Consider the following 18,224-nt stretch of genomic DNA (forward strand, 5'->3'; position numbering starts at 1 on the left):
ATATTGTTCCGTCCGGACCTTCGCTGCTGTATGCCGCATGCATGGTGCCAGCTGTTAGTTCCAATCTCTAACAACAGATGGCAGTAAGGGTTATACCTACAAATCACGGCACCCTCCGGGATGGGATGGAGAGTTTACTTGGTGTACTGCACAGACCAAGTAGAGATGCTACGCATGTGGACTGTTGGTGCATCAGTCAGACAGACGCCGCCACAATCAAATAAATAAATAATAAAAGTTCAGTTTTATCCTTTATTCCTCAGGTACTAGGTACATTGTTACAGTATATTACGTGGTTCGACCTAGCTTAGCATATGAATTAATTTAATTTACTAACCTATTAAATTACTAAACACAATCAAAGGAACTAAGTAGGTAAGGGTTGAAAGTAATCAAACTACAATGTTGGTCATAAAAAGCATTATTTTAGTGGTCCCTATGTTGAGTCCCTCCCCATCTTATAATGAACTTAGGTTAATACTATTATAATAATAATAATTACACGATTTTATGTAAGTAGGTATAAATAAGTGAAAGTCGAAATTATGGTACCTACACATTGCTTTCGTAAAGTCATTCATTACTAAACACTTCTAATTAGTACTATAAAATATACCTACAACACTCTACAAGTATCAAGTGATGCAAGTCAGATCTTGAATCGTCATTTCATTAGCGTTCTGATATTAACTTTGAGGACCAGTGGAGAACGGCGGACGGGTGTTATATGAGAAGTTAACGTTGGCCCTCGAGAGAGGAGAACCGGATGGGCAGCACGGCCACAGGCTCCGACGCGTTCGGCTGGTTGATGTAGATGCTCCACGACATCTGCTCCAAGTCGAAGATACCTGCACGCAACCACAAATAATAAATAGGTATACCTACAAAGGTATAAATTGTAGTTTTTCACTGCACTTAGTGTAAGTATTTAATACCTAACATTATAGATATCAAAAATGTTGATTCGCTCGCTCGCTGGTTTTGGAATAGACCTACTTATATAGGTATAGGTCTTGTGAAAGAGTTTGAAGTAAATATAGGTACTTATATATGTACGTGACGTGAATAATAAATAAAATAACAAGTGGCGTCTCATGTATCATGCATGTACGAGTGAGGATCATCCGGGGAACATGGCTACTAATTGATCGATGGAGACAGATTTCACTTTATTAATCGTTCCAAACATTACCTACTAATTCATTATGTTTGACAAACCGCATCCAACACTGTAACTGTGCAGAGGTAGGCAGATACCTATTCTACATTGTATTAATAATAATATACTTTATTGAAAAAACTAAAAGTACATACAGCACAGTAGAATACAGGGAACTTTACAGACAAGGGGTTGTTGTACATCCGTGAGTTAACTAAACAGCCGATATCCATAGTGGGCCAAATGCCTGTGTCATGGATGTCAGGAGTTTACGTGGCGGGATTGTAAATATTGTACAGTACAAAGAACGAACGCATTTACTTCACTTGAGTGTACCGCCCTGGAGCACAAACTTAAAAAAAGTGATAAAAATAATAATAATAAAAAAAACAAAGATTAAAAATTAAAAGTTAATCATTGCAGTCAATCTGGCGAGTCGCCGAAATTACTCTCTATTTCGAGAATAATCTAAAGTTACGTTTTAAGCGACTTCATCCGAAATCGAATACAATAATCACTCACTTTAACTAATTTATTAAAGGTAGGTATTGTGTAAATGGGAAATGCCTTGTTGCTTGAAAAAAGGAATGGTGACATTTATATGTGTATATTGTGTGTTGTGTGTTTGTTGTGTATATGGGCGTGTGTCATTTGTGTGTGAGTGTGTGACAGTGTGCAGATGTATGCCCGTGCAATGTGTGATTTTTGTGTTAAGGGAAAGGTGTTAAAAGCCAATTTGTCACTTTTTTAACTTTATAATAGTTAAGCGAGTACCTATATTTCAAGATATTTATTGATTTTGTTGTACAGATGCAAGCTTAAGAACTTGAACTGGCGTCTTGCACACTCTGACTTAGTATGGTAGGATGTATTGGGAGTAACATGTGTTTACGGAGTAAGATTCGCAGAACAAAGAGCTGTCTCACTGTCAACACCTCACATTCAGCCATAAGTTTAGTTGTCGAATACCTGCGGGGTTTATGGAGCGATACTTTGGGAACAGCTCATGCGCACGTTGAAGTTTTTTAAGATGAGTTTTATCCGTGCCGCCCCAAGTTGCTGTTGTATTGTATAGATATACCTAGTGAGTAAATTATTTCCACCGCGAATACCAACTCTGATACTTATATCGATATTACTATTAGATAGGTAGGTATCATACCTATAAAATATGAAAATAATGATTATTACTTATACCTAATTACTTGTGTTTTTATGGTTATGTAGCTACCTATACCTACGTATAAAAACCACTCTAGGTCTGACAATTATCCTGTAGCGGTAGATAGTGTAGCACGGTCACGGAGGGCATGTAGTGTAATGATCGAAGTCGCAGAACGAGGAAACACGTTGCCTCTGGTGACCTCCAAGGTCGGAGTGACACAAACAGAGGGGGTTAGCCAAGATGTAATGACGTTTCGATCGCGCAACGACAACCTAAGGCAACGTACGGAACGGTGCGTATGTACAGTCATGAGCAATATCATGTACCCACTTAAGAACCCCGTCGCACTATCATATTTGACATTTAGTGAGACTTACGGTTTAATTTGTTAAAAAAAGTTAATGTGACATGGTATCAAAGTGTATACATAATTAATGCTCGTGACCGTACTAGGTAGACTCGCCTGCTCTACCCTCACACTTCTGTTTTTAAGTATTAGTGTCCAAAGTGTAAGTAGGTAAATTACCAATAAAACTTTTAAGTGTAATAAAAGATACCTCATACACGTGAAGTGTTTGTTGTTGCGTGACCTCGAGGAGGATCCCTATCTGTGAGACGTGTCATTCGTGTGAGTTGTAATTAACAGTAACAGCAGTGGCTGCAAGTTGTCTTTGATTACTTGTGGCTCTGCCCACCCCATCACGTCGCGACGCTATGGTATCGCTATCGATACGCCGTACAAATCGGCTAAGCCGCCTGATCCGCCACAAGCACCGACCGGCTGCGGCGGTACCCTCACATTATGTCGGTACTATTTGTCGTCACAATACGCCGTTGCACAAACTCCTCCGGATAAGAAAAGAAAATAAATCCGCTTATGTTCCTACAAAAGCATTGTGCACTAAGACGCGCGACAGATCCTTCAGGAAACGGAGCGATTTTAATGTAAGTAAGCAGGCACCTACGTTTGCTCTGCGGCGGGGCGAGGGGGGCATTTAAGTACCTACTCATTACAAATATTCGTAAATCCGGTTGAAAGCTCCCTGTCGAACTACATAGCTCGCCGCGCTGTTACCTACCCGCTGTAATTTAATTAGCGATCTACTAATTTAGCTATGACGTACCTGTCTATGTTAAACATCATGAGGGGTTAGCTGAACGTTGCCGGGTGTTTCAACAACTCTTCTCTTTAATTATTGTAATGAATGAGTCTGAAAAGGTTTTCATTTTGGTGTAATGTACCTATTAAGTGATTTAGTATTCCGCGAGCGTGCACGTCGTTAACTTCGTTAAAGAATTCCGAATCGATTTTTATTCTACTTCACGCTACCTACTCGTTGGCTGGACGGAACTCATGGCAGCGCCAGAGGTTGTGTTGCGCTGGCTATAGATCCTTTGTACCTGCCTTACTCGTAAGTAGGTATTATTACAGTCTACTATGCCACTATTTAGGTACCTATTCGGCGAAAGCTGGGCTCCATTTTGGGTTAACGTGCCCAATAATCGACTGTATATCGCTTAATAATCAATTATTTTCCAAGCGCCTATATAATCTAAGTAGTATCGATACTTACTACCTATCTATTAAATCGATACTATCGATATTGAAAATTAGAGCTGCACTCTAAATAAAAATAGAGAGGGAAAACTCCACTAAAATACTTGACCTAGGTATTAACATCGCATCACGCGCGCTACGCGTACCTACTAAGCGTAACGTAACGCGTGTGTACGTTTAGCCGCTGTTCGAGTTGTTCATTTTAAGGCTGCGTTTCCATTGACGCGGAGCTATGCGGAGATGAGCGGAGATGTGCAGGAATTGCCCAATCACCGTGAGGGAAAGAGTGACAGAGCGTCTTCTTTTTTCGCACATTCGAACGCTGTGATTGGTCAAATCTGCACATCTCCGCTCTTCTCCGCCCATCTCGCGTCAGTGGAAACCCGGCTTAAATAGCGGCGCGGCGCAGTAAAACCTTAAAATCTCAATTAAATATTTGTGACAAGAAAAACTCGTATCATCGTTTTTAGTACAATCAAATAGATGTTCTATTTGTTTTTCGTTACGATGTGATGTCACAACATCCTGTATATTATGTATGACTATTTTTTTATATGACTCGAAATTAATATAATTGACAAGTTCCCTACCTGCAGCGATGGTCTTGATCACGCTGTCGGGCTTGTGCTGGAACACCTGAAAGGTGGTTCCGCTGTCATCGGAAAGCACGTCGGCAATGTCCGCGCGGGCGAGTGGCGGCGCGTGCGCATGGATCGTGCGCAGTCGCTCCTTGCTGCTGTCAATGATCGGGCCGATCACCTCCTTCACCTGCAGTCGCTGGTATCTGCGTATACGATACTCAACATCATATTTACACTACACTGATCAACAAAAGTAAATCTTTAATCTATGATAATAGCACCCCGACACCAGCGTTGATGAGGTGGATAATCGAATATGTATGCTGCGAACGCAAATTCACACAACATTGTCGAAGTCTCCTGGATGATCTTTTTCTCGTTTGTGATAAGTTCGCGAACTCTCGGCACTTAGTTCACAGGAAAGTTGTTTGCCAACAATTCTTTTCAGGAAGACGTTTTCCTTAGCGCTATTATGTTTTACACTCGACCTGTGACAGTCCCCGGCACAGCTTTCTATTTAGAAAACAATAAATAGTTAGATATGTTCAGGCAGCGGACAAGTCTTTGGAAATGAACTTGATTGAGACTTGTGACTTGTTTGTGAGCGGTTTATGGTAGAGGTGACTCACAGGTTGCAGTGCACGAGGGGTTCCGTCTCGTAGCGGTGTACGTTGATCAGGGAGCGGTCGTGCGCCAGGTCTGGCGCCACCTCCACGTTGTAAAGCGCGCGCGCACCGCCCTCCTCCGACCACACCATGTTTACAGAGAAACCGTTGCCCACGCCCAGCCCCTCGTCTGTCAGCACCCGCTTCGCATCGCTCAGGTTCTTCGATGCCAGCAGCGCCCGTGTGATGAATGTTCTCGCTACAATATAACAATAGGTAATTTATGTGGGTTACCAGCAATAAATTATAGTAAAAAAATATATAATAATAATAAAAAAGTTTAGTCCTTGTCGTGGCTGGCAACGCCACTGGCGGGTTCTCTATTGTGGGCTCGAATGTGGCTAGCAAAGCTGAATTTAGATTTGAACACATGATGATGCAAGATAGCTATCTACAAATGATATAAGATAAAGCTTCCAAGAGTCGAAGGTTTAACAAAGGCCAGCAGTCAACGTCACGGTGATCAAGAAGAGCGACTCACGCGTGTTTCCAGGCTTGAGCACCATGGGGCTGAGCGTGTTGATGGAGAACACGAGCCCGTTCTCGTTGTAGCCCATGGTGTACCCGGGCAGGTGGCCGGCGTAGCACAGCGACGCGAACCGCTCCTCCACCGCCTGCCACAACACACACCCACGTCAGCCCCTCTGCCGCCACGTTACTCCACAAAGCAATATATCTATCCCGACACCACAAAATGAGCTTTTTTTAGCTGTGAATTTCGACCCAGAGTTATCTAAGTATTTACAAATTGTACTGAGCTAAACGTTACGATTATGTAGGTACGCAACGAACACGGAGGTAGATAAGCAATTGTTATAGATGCCTACAGCTGCTTACATGAATCAATACGTAGATACCGCGTGGGTGTTAGAATTTTCTAGAGAAGCAGGTAGCTTTCAAGAAAATAACCCTTTCAGCAATACAAAAGCCTATCTTTGCTGTTATTTTCTAGTAACAAAAGATTAACCTATAAAAACCTGAGAAAAACATAATTTTCTAGACGTGATTTACAAAGGCGCGAGCCTTGTTTATCTTCTGCAATTTCATCATAATAATATTGCTTTGTTTAAAAGAACCCCTCCGGTTGTTTGAGGGGAGGCCTGTGCCCAGCAGTGGGACGTATATAGGCATTTTATGTATGTATGTATGTATGTTTAAAAGAAAAGGCAAGTGAAAATGTACACTCATCCGTAAGTACTACTAGGTACCTATTTGGATGCCAATATTTTTTTACAAACGGGGATTAGAACCGCGCGTCTTGTTTTAACAACTGCTATCTACTTCCGTGTGACAAACTTGTTTGCATCATGTCATTGGTGGTGAATAGATTCGTCAATCCGGTTGGATTGTTTGCACTTAGGTATTGTGTTGTTCACTTGACGGCAGTACTTGGGACCGATTGGTTTTAATTTAGAACAGAACCGAGTGGTAGTTTTGTAAGTAAGTGTGCAGTAGTGACCCCGGCGGCGGCGTCCTCGGGCGTGGGTATCACGTGCGCCGACACGATGTAGAAGTGGTTCAGCGTCTCCGCGAACGCGTCCTCCGTGTGTCCCAGCACCGCCTGCAACCATACACTTGATTCAAGATTCTCAATTACCATTTACTGAGGTGTTATTTGATAAACAAAAGAAACAATGCGCACCCACACACACATTTAAAGCTTTTACTAGAAAAACGTATTTATTTATTATTTATTTATTTATTTATTTGTACACAATGAAACAGACACAAGAAACATACAAAGAAAACAGATAGTACAGGCAAGCTTATCTCTAAACAAAGAGATTACTTCCAGCTGACCAACGTGACAAGAGAGACTTTCAACGTATAATTTAGTATGGCGTATTTATTTAGTGTCTACTTTTTAATTTATTTATTTATACAATTTAGCCCTAATGCCCTGCAAAACTGAATTTTTAACTTTTTACTTGTCTGCCGAAATGAGGCTTTACATCCTACTAGGTACTATTAGTATTATTCGTTATTCTATGCTATTACTATGTTGTCCTTACATTGAATGTGTATAGTTACCTAATAATTACGAATATAACCTACGTAATCTTAGGAAAACAACTTGTATATGGCAATTTTACGACGTCCTCGTGTAAAATACTACTTACTCAGAAGAAAAATAACAACATTGTTTGGGGTTTAGCAGTCCAGTTAGGTACAGCCCGCACTGAGTATTTTTATTGTAGAGTCTATGTAATTTACAGTAATAAAAATGTGTAGGTATTGTATAAAAGCGAAGTCCTCTGAAAAATTCAATATGTGCCCACTACTACATGTGCTGACGTGTGTTGTGTTGGCTGACGTGGCTGAGTGAGCCGCACGACCGGCACAAATCATCGCTGGAGTGACAGTGGAATTAGCTACACTTCGAAGAGTATTTTTCGTTTCTTACAATAATAATCAAGGATTATCAGCACCGATTCGAGTGACCAAGCAAGATGTATTTCAGGAGCATTCCTTTTTTATCGTGTGAGTTGTGAGGTGGATCACCAACCTCATGAACATGAAACCTGGTGTCAAGGTTATTCTTGAGTCGCTAAAGGCTCCTGGCCCCTGACATGGCTCATGTAACGACTACTTAATTACATCAGGAAGTTAATTAGTAATCGGGTCCAACGGCTTAACGAGGTTTCCGAAGCAAAGATCATCTTACTTTCGGACAGCCAGTGATCAGCCTGTAATGTCCTAATCAAACTAGGGATTACAAAGTCATTTTTGTGTCTCAGGAGCATTGATAATTAGTTTTAAAGCATCCTACAATATTGATAAGGAAAGTACCTACCTCTACCACTACTACTACGTCGGCCTTAAAACGGTACCATTATTGCAGATGGTCGGTATCTATTTCACATTATGTCATTACTTTTTGTTGGGAATTGAGAACGCACCCATTATTATTAGCCTAATATGTTGGCTAATCTGCTAGTTACTCTAGTTACTGATTATGTTGGCAATACCTTTTCTTATCTGTCATTATTTTATAACAATAAAATACGTTCGCGCGTTTTTTTGTCCGTAAAACTAAAACAAGTCTTTTTCTTATTTTCCTGTTTTAAATATCAACATGGTAGCAGAGCGTAGTTGCGTAAAAGTTGATAAAAAGTGAAGACTCCGAAAGAATTAACAAAACTGGCCGTCGTATTTGTTGTCAACTCTGCCGTATATTTTTGAGGTTACCGAAGCGGCGTCATTATTCACATACCGACAATCACAGTTTAAATTGCTGAAAGATGTCTACTACAAGCCATAATCCTTTTCACATTGATAGACTTGTCGGAAGAGACAATTACGCAAGTTGGAAATTCGCAGTAGAGGCATATTTCAGGCTAGAAGAATTGTGGAGTTGTGTTGAAGGAACTAATAGTGATGAAAAGAAGGAAATAAAGGCGAAATCGAAGCTTATTCTACTGCTAGACCCGATCAACTATGTACATGTACAAAACGCGACTACATGCAAAGAAGTCTGGGACAGTTTGCAACACGCTTTTGATGACAGTGGGCTATATAGAAGAGTAGCTTTGTTGAGAGATCTCATCACAACTACACTAGACAGTTCTCGAAACGTAGATGACTATGTGAATAAGATTATGTTGACCGCTCATAAACTTAGAAATATTCAGTTTGACATTAATGATGAATGGCTCGGAACGCTGATGTTAGCTGGCTTACCGGAAACTTATAAGCCAATGATAATGGGCTTGGAGAGCTCTGGGATCAAGATCAGTGCAGACTCAATCAAAACAAAACTCCTGCAGGAAGTACAATGCTCAGAAAGTACAGCATTCTTCACAAGGAAAACAGCCATTCACGGGAATCAGAGTATAGCAAAGGCTCATACTTCTAAGGGGCCCCGTTGCTATAATTGTAACAAGCATGGACATTTTGCTAAGAACTGCCGTGCTCCGAAGAAGAAGATAACAGAAAAAGCAGAAGAAAATAAGAGCTTTGTGGCAGCATTTTCAGCATCTTCACAGACAATGAATCCGGACCTTTGGTATGTGGACTCAGGTGCCTCCATGCACATGACCAATAGATGTGACTGGATGTATGATGTAACAAGCCCACCGATACCCACCATCACTGTTGCTAGTAAGACGCCACTGCCTGTGGAAAGTATGGGAAAGGTCAATTTATTAATGAATGGTAATGAACAGACTAAAATTCAGGTAAGAGAAGTTCTATACATACCTAAACTGGCTGCCAATCTCTTGTCAGTGAGTGCTATGGTAAAAAATGGCTGTAAGATTAATTTCAGAGATAAATATTGTGATATATATGACCAAAATAACAAATTCCTGTGTTCAGCTACATTGATAAACAATTTGTACCAGTTAAACACTCATAGAGAAGTTTTATCGAACTTATGCACAAATAACTTAAATGATGCTGTCCTATGGCATAGACGCATGGGACACCTGAATTTTTCAGATGTTAGTAAGCTACCGGAGTGTGCAGAGGGAGTCAAGCCATTTCCTGACAAAAGTAAAGAACTCATCACATGCACCACCTGCCTCAAAGGTAAACAGAGCAGACTGCCATTCAATAATACTGGTTCAAGAGCCACACAACCACTGCAGCTCATCCACACAGACTTATGTGGACCTATGGAACAAGCATCACTGGGAGGTATGAAATACTTTATTACCTTTATCGATGACTTTACTAGAAGAGTTCATGTTTATTTTTTGAAAGACAAATTGAGTGTTATTGATGTATTCAAAGATTATAAAAGCAAAGTAGAGAATGAGCTTGGCAAAAGGATTAAAGTTATTCGGTCTGACAATGGAAAAGAATACTGCAATAAGGAATTTGATAGTTTCTTAAGTGGGCATGGAATTGAACATCAAACAAGTACTCCGTACACTCCCCAACAGAATGGTCTTGCAGAAAGGATGAACAGGACACTGGTGGAAAGAGCTAAATGTATGTTGTTTGATGCTCATTTGTCTAAGCAATATTGGGGAGAGGCATTGGCAACAGCGGCTTATGTAATTAATAGATCACCCACAAGGTCAATTGATGGCAAAACACCTATGGAAATGTGGTCAGGCAAGAAACCTAATTTATCAAATATAAAGATTTTTGGCTCTGAAGTAATGGCTCAAGTACCAAAAGAAAAACGTCAAAAATGGGATTCTAAATCTAAAAAATATATATTTGTCGGATATTGCGAAACTAGCAAGGGATATCGCCTGCTTGATCCAAATACTAATAAAATTATTAAAAGTAGAGATGTAGTATTTTTAGAAAATGTTCAAAAGGTTGATTGTAATGTGTACTTACCTTACTTACCTGACAGCAATCCTGATGGAACACAGTCCCCCACAGAAATCTGTAAAGAAAAATTAGAAAGCAACTCGGTTCATTCTTCAAGCGACGACTATCTGTCTGGCGACAATGATGATCCTCCCTACATACCTGAAGTATCAGTTGAATTATCGACACCAGCACGCAATATAAATTTACGTCCACGTAAAGCAGTCCAGTATGCAGAGACAGATGATTGTGATGTAAGTTATTTTTGCCCAATTATTGATCTGAATGACCCACAAACTCTTGATGAAGCTCTTACATCGTCTCATGCAAATCAGTGGAGGAAGGCCATGCAGGAAGAATATGATTCTTTAATGAAGAACAAAACATGGTCATTAGTAGAATTACCACCAGGTAAAAGAGCTTTACCTTGTAAATGGGTTTTTAAAAGTAAGACTAATGAGAAAGGCGAAATTGTTCGTTTTAAAGCTAGATTAGTCATCAAGGGTTGCGCTCAAAGAAAAGGAAATGATTATGATGAAGTTTACGCCCCTGTCGTAAGATATACCTCAGTTCGATATTTACTTGCTCTAGCCGCTAAATATGATTTAGATATGATTCAGATGGACGCCATAAGCGCATTTCTTCAGGGCGATATTGACACCGAAATCTACATGTCACAGCCAGAATGCTATGAAGAGAATGGTAGAGTATGTTATTTACATAAATCAATCTATGGGCTGAAGCAAGCCAGTCGTCAATGGAACCTAAAATTGAATGATATTCTTCTCAAAATTGGATTGAAAAGATCAAAAGTTGATCCATGCATTTATTATTCAGTAAGTGAATCTAAAATGATATTTATTGCAGTGTGGGTGGATGACTTCTTGATATTTACAAATGATAAGGAAACAGCAACAGACATCAAAGAAAAATTAAAGGAAGAATTCTGTATGAAAGATCTGGGCGAGATGCGGCAGTGCATTGGCATAAATGTTAATAGAGATCGTGAGGCAGGTGCTGTTATGATAAATCAAAAGAAATATATTAACTTTATACTGGAACGATTTGGTATGTCTCAATGCAAACCAGTACGCACACCAATAGAGGCAAATACAAAATTTAATAAGAAACCTGAAAATGAAGATAGTAATTTTCCATATAGAGAGGCAGTGGGCTGTCTTATTTATCTGGCACAAGTCACACGACCTGATATCACCTATGTAGTTAATAAGTTGAGTCAGTATTGTAATGCTCCAGGACATCAACACTGGCTTGGAATAAAAAGGGTCATGAGATACCTTCAAGGAACCAAGGATCTACAGTTATGTTATGTTAAAGAAGACTCAAGAGAAATAACTGGGTATTGTGATGCAGACTGGGCCAATGACCCATTGGATCGAAGGTCGTGCACTGGCTACACTTTTATTTTTCAAAATGGGAGCGTATCTTGGAATTCCTGTAAACAGCAGACTGTAGCTCTCTCTACAGCAGAGGCCGAATATATGGCGATGGCGTCAGCGACACAGGAAGCATTATGGCTTCGGCAGTTGCAAGATGAACTCGGCCAAGGCATGGACAGTGTGTTGAACATTTACAGTGATAACCAAAGTGCAATAAGACTGGCGTTAACGGATAGTTATAAACCTAAGACAAAACATATTGACATTCGATTACATTTTCTTAGAGAAAATATTGTAAAATCTAAAGTTAAGTTCTTATATGTAAATGGTTGTAACATGGTAGCTGACAATTTAACTAAGGGTGTGACTTTTGTAAAACATTTGTATTGTATTAGTAAAATGGGTTTGCGTTCTGGAGGGAGTGTTGGGAATTGAGAACGCACCCATTATTATTAGCCTAATATGTTGGCTAATCTGCTAGTTACTCTAGTTACTGATTATGTTGGCAATACCTTTTCTTATCTGTCATTATTTTATAACAATAAAATACGTTCGCGCGTTTTTTTGTCCGTAAAACTAAAACAAGTCTTTTTCTTATTTTCCTGTTTTAAATATCAACACTTTTCCACAGAGATAAATCGAAACCCAATGTCCTTACATAGGATACCTTCTGAGGACGTACGTCCTTAGAATGACGACCGCGAGGCAATGACCTCAGTGCTTACTGCAATATAACTGAAATCCACCCGGACACAGTTGCGGCGGAAAGCTAGTACCTACCTAAATAATATAATATAATGATGCACCTATGTAGGTGGTCGTACACCCGCGCGCCGCGCCGGCGCAGCAGCGTGCTACCCTACAATAGGGAAAGATTTCTCCGCGAGCGTTCTGTGAATGCTCCATATCATATTCTATTACTCGTGGAAGCCGGCCGACTGCGAGGCTGAGCGTGTTCAATATTAACATACATTCTTGTATAACTTATTGACTGACGATTCTAGCACGCTATGGATACAGTGTGACATAGTATATCTGCAGATATAGCAAATTTTTTTTCACTTATTGTAGATTTGCCGCAGATGGCATTAACTACTTGGCCGGACAAATGGGGAGTGCTGAAGACTCTCACCTTTTTAGACAATTAATCGACCCTAGTGGGTCGATAGCGATAATCGCTGATTGAGGGAAATCGTCGACCACGCCGACGGGGTCGGTATCGGGATAAATTGCATAGCGATGGTGAACAATTCGCTCACCAACAGTGATAAAATGACGAGATCTTTTTACAATATAAAATCCATAACGCAGTTTTTTCAAGATCCTATTGGGCTACAAATTAAGTTGTCACCTTATATCCGTGGTCATGTTCCGTAACAGTGAGAGTAGACCAAAAGTAATGGAGTGGAGCATGCTACGTGTCTCCCCGTTTGATTGAGGGGAGACCTGGAGGCCTACTATGAAAAACAATCAAATTTACTTTGTTGCCATTTGAAATCAAGATGGAAATGATGATTGTACGGTATCCCCCTGCGCTACTAGGTACTTGTATCTACTATTATGTAGTCTGTGCTTGTGCTGCAGGATGATTACGGGCCTGTCCACAGCGCCACGTCACGTCGCGGCGTCGTAAACCGTCCCGGTAAAACGGAATCGTGACGTTTCACGATGACGTTAACGTTACTTTTCATGTTTATTTATTTATTTATGTTAAGTGGTTGTGCCGTGTAGATGACTCTATGTGGCGTATGTATAGCGCGGTGTGCAACTCACGCCGTGCGGGGTGAGCAGGCCGATGGAGGAGCAGCCGCCGGTGTCGTTGCGCGGCACGTGGACGTCGTTTATGTTGCCGATCAGGTCGTCCATCTGCAGCAGGAACAACTGCAACATACAAACAAACTATACTTGTTAAAATTGTACTTGTACCTATCGTCTACCTCACAGAGTTATTATCTACCTATTTTGGGTCTGCCCTAATTTTGGTCTGTTACAGTACGTGTGTTATGTTATGGCGTACGAAAGCGAAATTAAGATGAATCTAAAGGTAAAGTAAGTAAAGGTACTTGTCTAGAAACTGATGCTACGGAAATTAATGCACACGTCGACAAACAGCTGTCTCTGGACAAACATTCAACTTGGAAATCGAATCTACCCGACAGTGGAACGGCATTGCACGACGGTTTTCTCTCTCGTAGCTCACACAACATTATAAGTGTACCTACTGATATTGTAAACACGGCAAACTGTTCACGCTTGTATACTATCTATGTATAGTTACTTGAAAGGTTTAGGTAAGTACGTACACAATACTTAGATACTGGTTCTCCATAGAACTATTTACTCGTACTACGGCATAATATGTATAACTTGTCTTCGTATACGAGTATATGCGATGAGCTGGGGACCTGCCGATTGTGGCTGTCAGTTATTCGGAGGGATCTAGGGCGGGGGTCACGTACTCGTAAGTACTCCGCGGAGGCCCGTGGCTCTATGATGTATGCACAAGTACCTACATGTGCCGTTGTCTGTGCTGGTGTAGTATAGTGTGCAGTGTACACTACGCAGCAATCAATATGTACGCCTTAAGGCAGTGGTGCTGCATCTTAAATGAGATGTTTGTTCTCGCTTCTCCTGTGCAGGGTGTGTTGTGAATCAACTTTGTATTTTCTATTCAGTCTAAACTTCATAGGGTACGCAGTGTTTTTAAATGATCAAAATATTTTCCATAGCACCGCACGTGGCAGCCACACCGCGTCAAACATATCTACCCACAAAGTTACGTAGAACCATAGGGAAAACAAAGTAGAGCTTACAATTTGGTAGGCGATACTAAAATTACAGGTCCCATCTATTCTTGAACGCACCCTGTATATAATGTGTACGTATCTACGTGATTGATAGAGCACGTGTTAGTACGTTTGTACGTAGTCACGGCAATAAGGTAAAAAATGTTAGCTTCTGTTTTCTGAAATGAAATCTTGAACAATGTTGGTATGTAAAGGACAATATGTACGGGAACAAAGAGGGTAACTCGATATCGAGCCCGAGTGGCCGGAGCAGCGCGCCGGGCACGCCGCCGGGGTCGGCGGGGCGCCCGCGGGGTCGGCGGAGCGCCCAGCGGGGTCGGCGGGGCGCCCGGCGGGCTGAGGCATGCCAGCAGCGACTTTGTAACGGGAAATTGCTACATTCAAGCAAATAAATCGTGATCGGCGTCCGCACCTGACTGATTCAATGCGGAATATATGTATATCACTTGTATTCTGAATCTATATTGTGCATTATAAAATGTTGTTCCGTTTTTCCTTTTAATGTCGTTATGTTTTCCATTACGCTGCCAAAGTCGGTGTTTAATTATTCCTAAGAGTAATAAAGTACTTACTCTCGCTGAGAGTGTTGACGCGGTCACGTGCATTATTTAGACAGACACATCAGACGCAAATAACTACGTTAATAATACGAGGTGGGCAGGTCACGTGGTGGGAGGGCACCAGCCCGCCGGCTCTGCAGGTAGTCTGTATGTGATGTGAGGTGGGTACCTGTTGGAAGGGCACGCCGGAGCCGTCGGCGATGCCCTGCATCTCGCGCACGTAGTACGGGTGGCGCCGGCGCATGTTGGCGAGCGTGCGCTCGTAGGCGGCGCGGCCCGCCGGCGACTTGTACTCGCGCTCGAACCCGCGCAGGTTGCCGTACGACGACACGAAGCTCCTGATGAGAGCGGCGAACGTGCGACCCTACGACGCACACACCAAACATTACGCACATTTCAACCTGTTAACTACATTATTAATATTATTTCATCATTATTATTGTTTATATTGAAAGTTTCACGGCGCATTGGCGCTTCTGCACTGTAGAGTCGTGAAATGTAAATAATAAATAAATAAATTGTTGTTAATCCTTTATGGATATATAACGAAAACAATCACGCAGTTGGTGCAGTGCAGCGTGGGCCCTCCGAGTGAGAGGACCCGAGAGTGCCGTACATTATATAAACTGGGCGCGCACGGCGCTACATCTAACTTGTTTACATTTCATTTGCAGAGAATTGCAGCCGCTTAATGTGAAGTGTTATTGTATGAGCTGCTCTTTACTTTGCAGACTGAGTGCTTCTGTTATGATTCATTATACACGCTTCAACACCAGAAGTAACTTGTCTACAACTTATAATACACACAGACATTATATACATTTACCCATTCACACCTATTTGCCGACGAGCAGAGACACATCTTATAATGAGCACGCATACTTTATACATTATGTTATTTCTATTTATAGCTATTATAATATGTTCTAGATTTGGAAGAGGGTTGGTTGAAGGATGATGATTGATTAGATTCTTAGGACAACTTCGTCTTCAGTCCTCATGTCGCGACTCTGCCGCCCGCCCATCGGCTACGTTTGTTGCCCTCGTGGCTGCTTCAATAAGTATTAAGTAGTTGTTATTTATAAAGTTTCTAGTAAGGGCGCGGGCGCAGGTCAGCACTCGGCAACAGACGATGATGTAGGCACCCAATCCGCGTAATAAAGTTCGCTAACACCGCGCAGCGCAGCGCCGCCGGTGTTTATGCACCTCCTCGAAAGTTATTCGAACAGAAACATTCGCGTTTGCAATTTCAATACGCAGTCACATACATGTATATTCACGAAGCGAGGAATTAATTTACCTGAATACTATTATCAAGCTCCGGGGCTCACAATAGCTCGACGCCTGAAGCCCGACGCGTTTGTACTAATGTGCTTGTCTGGTTTGGGCACTCAAAGAGCGGTCGTTATTGGGATTACATTCCGCATAAAGTGTTTAGTTGTAGTATTTGTATTGTATTGTATAGCTCAGAGACGGTCGCGAGCAGCACGGCCCGGCGCATGTAGCCACGACTGACGGCGCAGGGATTGTCTCCGGCGCGGCCTTTGAGCGATGCAGCTTTGTCTAGTTAAGTGGCCGTTATAAATTGGATTGTTATGAGTTTCGCTGAGCGGTTCCTCCCAGACTCCTTCAGATGCTTGACATATTATAATTAATTTACAGGATAATAAACTAAAAACATAGCATTCAATTTGAGTGAAAAATTTACCCGTTTCTAATATAGGAAAACTATTCTCGTAACACTAGGTATTCAAATTTTGATATTGGTTTGCGAGCTCAAAGGGAACAAGTTACTTAAATTATAAACTTTCAAGAAACATCGCATGAGTGGCGCCGTTACTGCCGGGTCAACGCTGGCGCAAGCACATTTACGTATAGTTTCATAAAAAAGAGTACTCAATTGAAAAACTGGAATAACTTTTTGAAATGCAATCATCGGTGGATGGTGCCTATAGTCATTGTGTATGGCGGACGTAGCGGACATAATATGGCTGACGGCGGACGTGAGCATCGTATACGTATAGTTAATGGGGACGGCGGATGGACTTACCACATCGAAGCCGACGTCGTAGTGTGAGCCGCACACGTAGATGACCGGCACGGCGCGCCGGCGCACCAGCGGCTCCGGGCATGTCACTCCTCCTGCAACCAACACGTGCACGTATGGTCGACAGCGGATTATTACAGAACACAGTGTACTAAGCGGTTGTACGACCACGACAATGCACCTTCTGCAGCTTTCGAATGATCCAGAGCATCCGCTTTGGCAGAATATCCAATGACAATATTTTCATTCTGATTTCATAGCTGTTTAGGAATCTTCCCGTCTCCCGACGGAATCAAAAATATGTCGAAAAAGTATGAAACGGATATGGAACCGGTAACAGGTAGTGCGGGAAATGCAACTCTCTTGGGATTTATTTAGCGGATAGAGTCTATTATGAGCAGGATCGGGCTTAGGAGCGCCGGCGGTCCCCGGGGCGGCAGCGACGGGCGGCCGGACGCGCCGGCGCCGGACGCGCGCCCGGACGGACGGCTCCCCAGCAGCGCTTATTTACCTGTACCTACTGGTACAGGTAACCTGTACCTAGTGGTACAGCTTCCTGCTAAAAATATTTCATTTACTCTACATCTACAGGCACACTACAAAGCAAGCAGTTTTTGTCAGCTGATGGCGAGGTTTCAATCGTCGCGCATCACTAAAATGCAGAAGTCACTTTACTAAGTGTATAAAATGTGCGCGAATTATTTTCCATTCCCCTTATGCGTGTGATTCCGCGCTCGAGTACAATATGTAGCCCAATTATTCCGCTCATTATGTGTTGAGACGTCTTGCGTCGTGTCGTCTCGTGACAGTAGCTCACGTAACACAGCCTCATTTGTATGATCACATTACAAAGGCAGTTTTTGCAGTATTTGCGTATAATGAGAAAATTGTCGCTATTGAGAGAAGAGCGTGACGCGCCCTCAAGGTCGCCACTAATAACACCATAATACCTGCCTGCCCGCCGCGGCCCACACTCGCGGACCTGCATCTCAATGGACGGCCGCGGGGTTCATG

The 18,224-nt window shown here is 42.0% G+C and overlaps 1 protein-coding gene across 3 annotated transcripts in view; it reads right to left on the bottom strand.

Moving 5' to 3' along the window:
• Positions 1-238: 238 nt before the first annotated feature.
• The window catches only part of LOC126379941 (uncharacterized), a 40,049-nt gene continuing 22,063 nt past the window's right edge, over positions 239-18,224 (bottom strand). For all 3 annotated transcript variants that reach the window (XM_050028957.1, XM_050028958.1, XM_050028959.1), the window contains exons 2-9: positions 17,214-17,305; positions 15,333-15,527; positions 13,570-13,677; positions 6,588-6,689; positions 5,610-5,742; positions 5,093-5,327; positions 4,473-4,666; positions 239-848 (exon numbers count right to left, since the gene is read on the bottom strand). In XM_050028957.1, coding sequence (XP_049884914.1) covers positions 736-848; positions 4,473-4,666; positions 5,093-5,327; positions 5,610-5,742; positions 6,588-6,689; positions 13,570-13,677; positions 15,333-15,527; positions 17,214-17,305 — 1,172 coding nt within the window. In that variant the 3' untranslated portion in view covers positions 239-735. The remainder of the gene's footprint in view (positions 849-4,472; positions 4,667-5,092; positions 5,328-5,609; positions 5,743-6,587; positions 6,690-13,569; positions 13,678-15,332; positions 15,528-17,213; positions 17,306-18,224) is intronic.

The sequence above is a fragment of the Pectinophora gossypiella genome, chromosome Z, assembly GCF_024362695.1.
Source record: "Pectinophora gossypiella chromosome Z, ilPecGoss1.1, whole genome shotgun sequence".
Taxonomy (NCBI): Eukaryota; Metazoa; Arthropoda; class Insecta; order Lepidoptera; family Gelechiidae; genus Pectinophora; species Pectinophora gossypiella.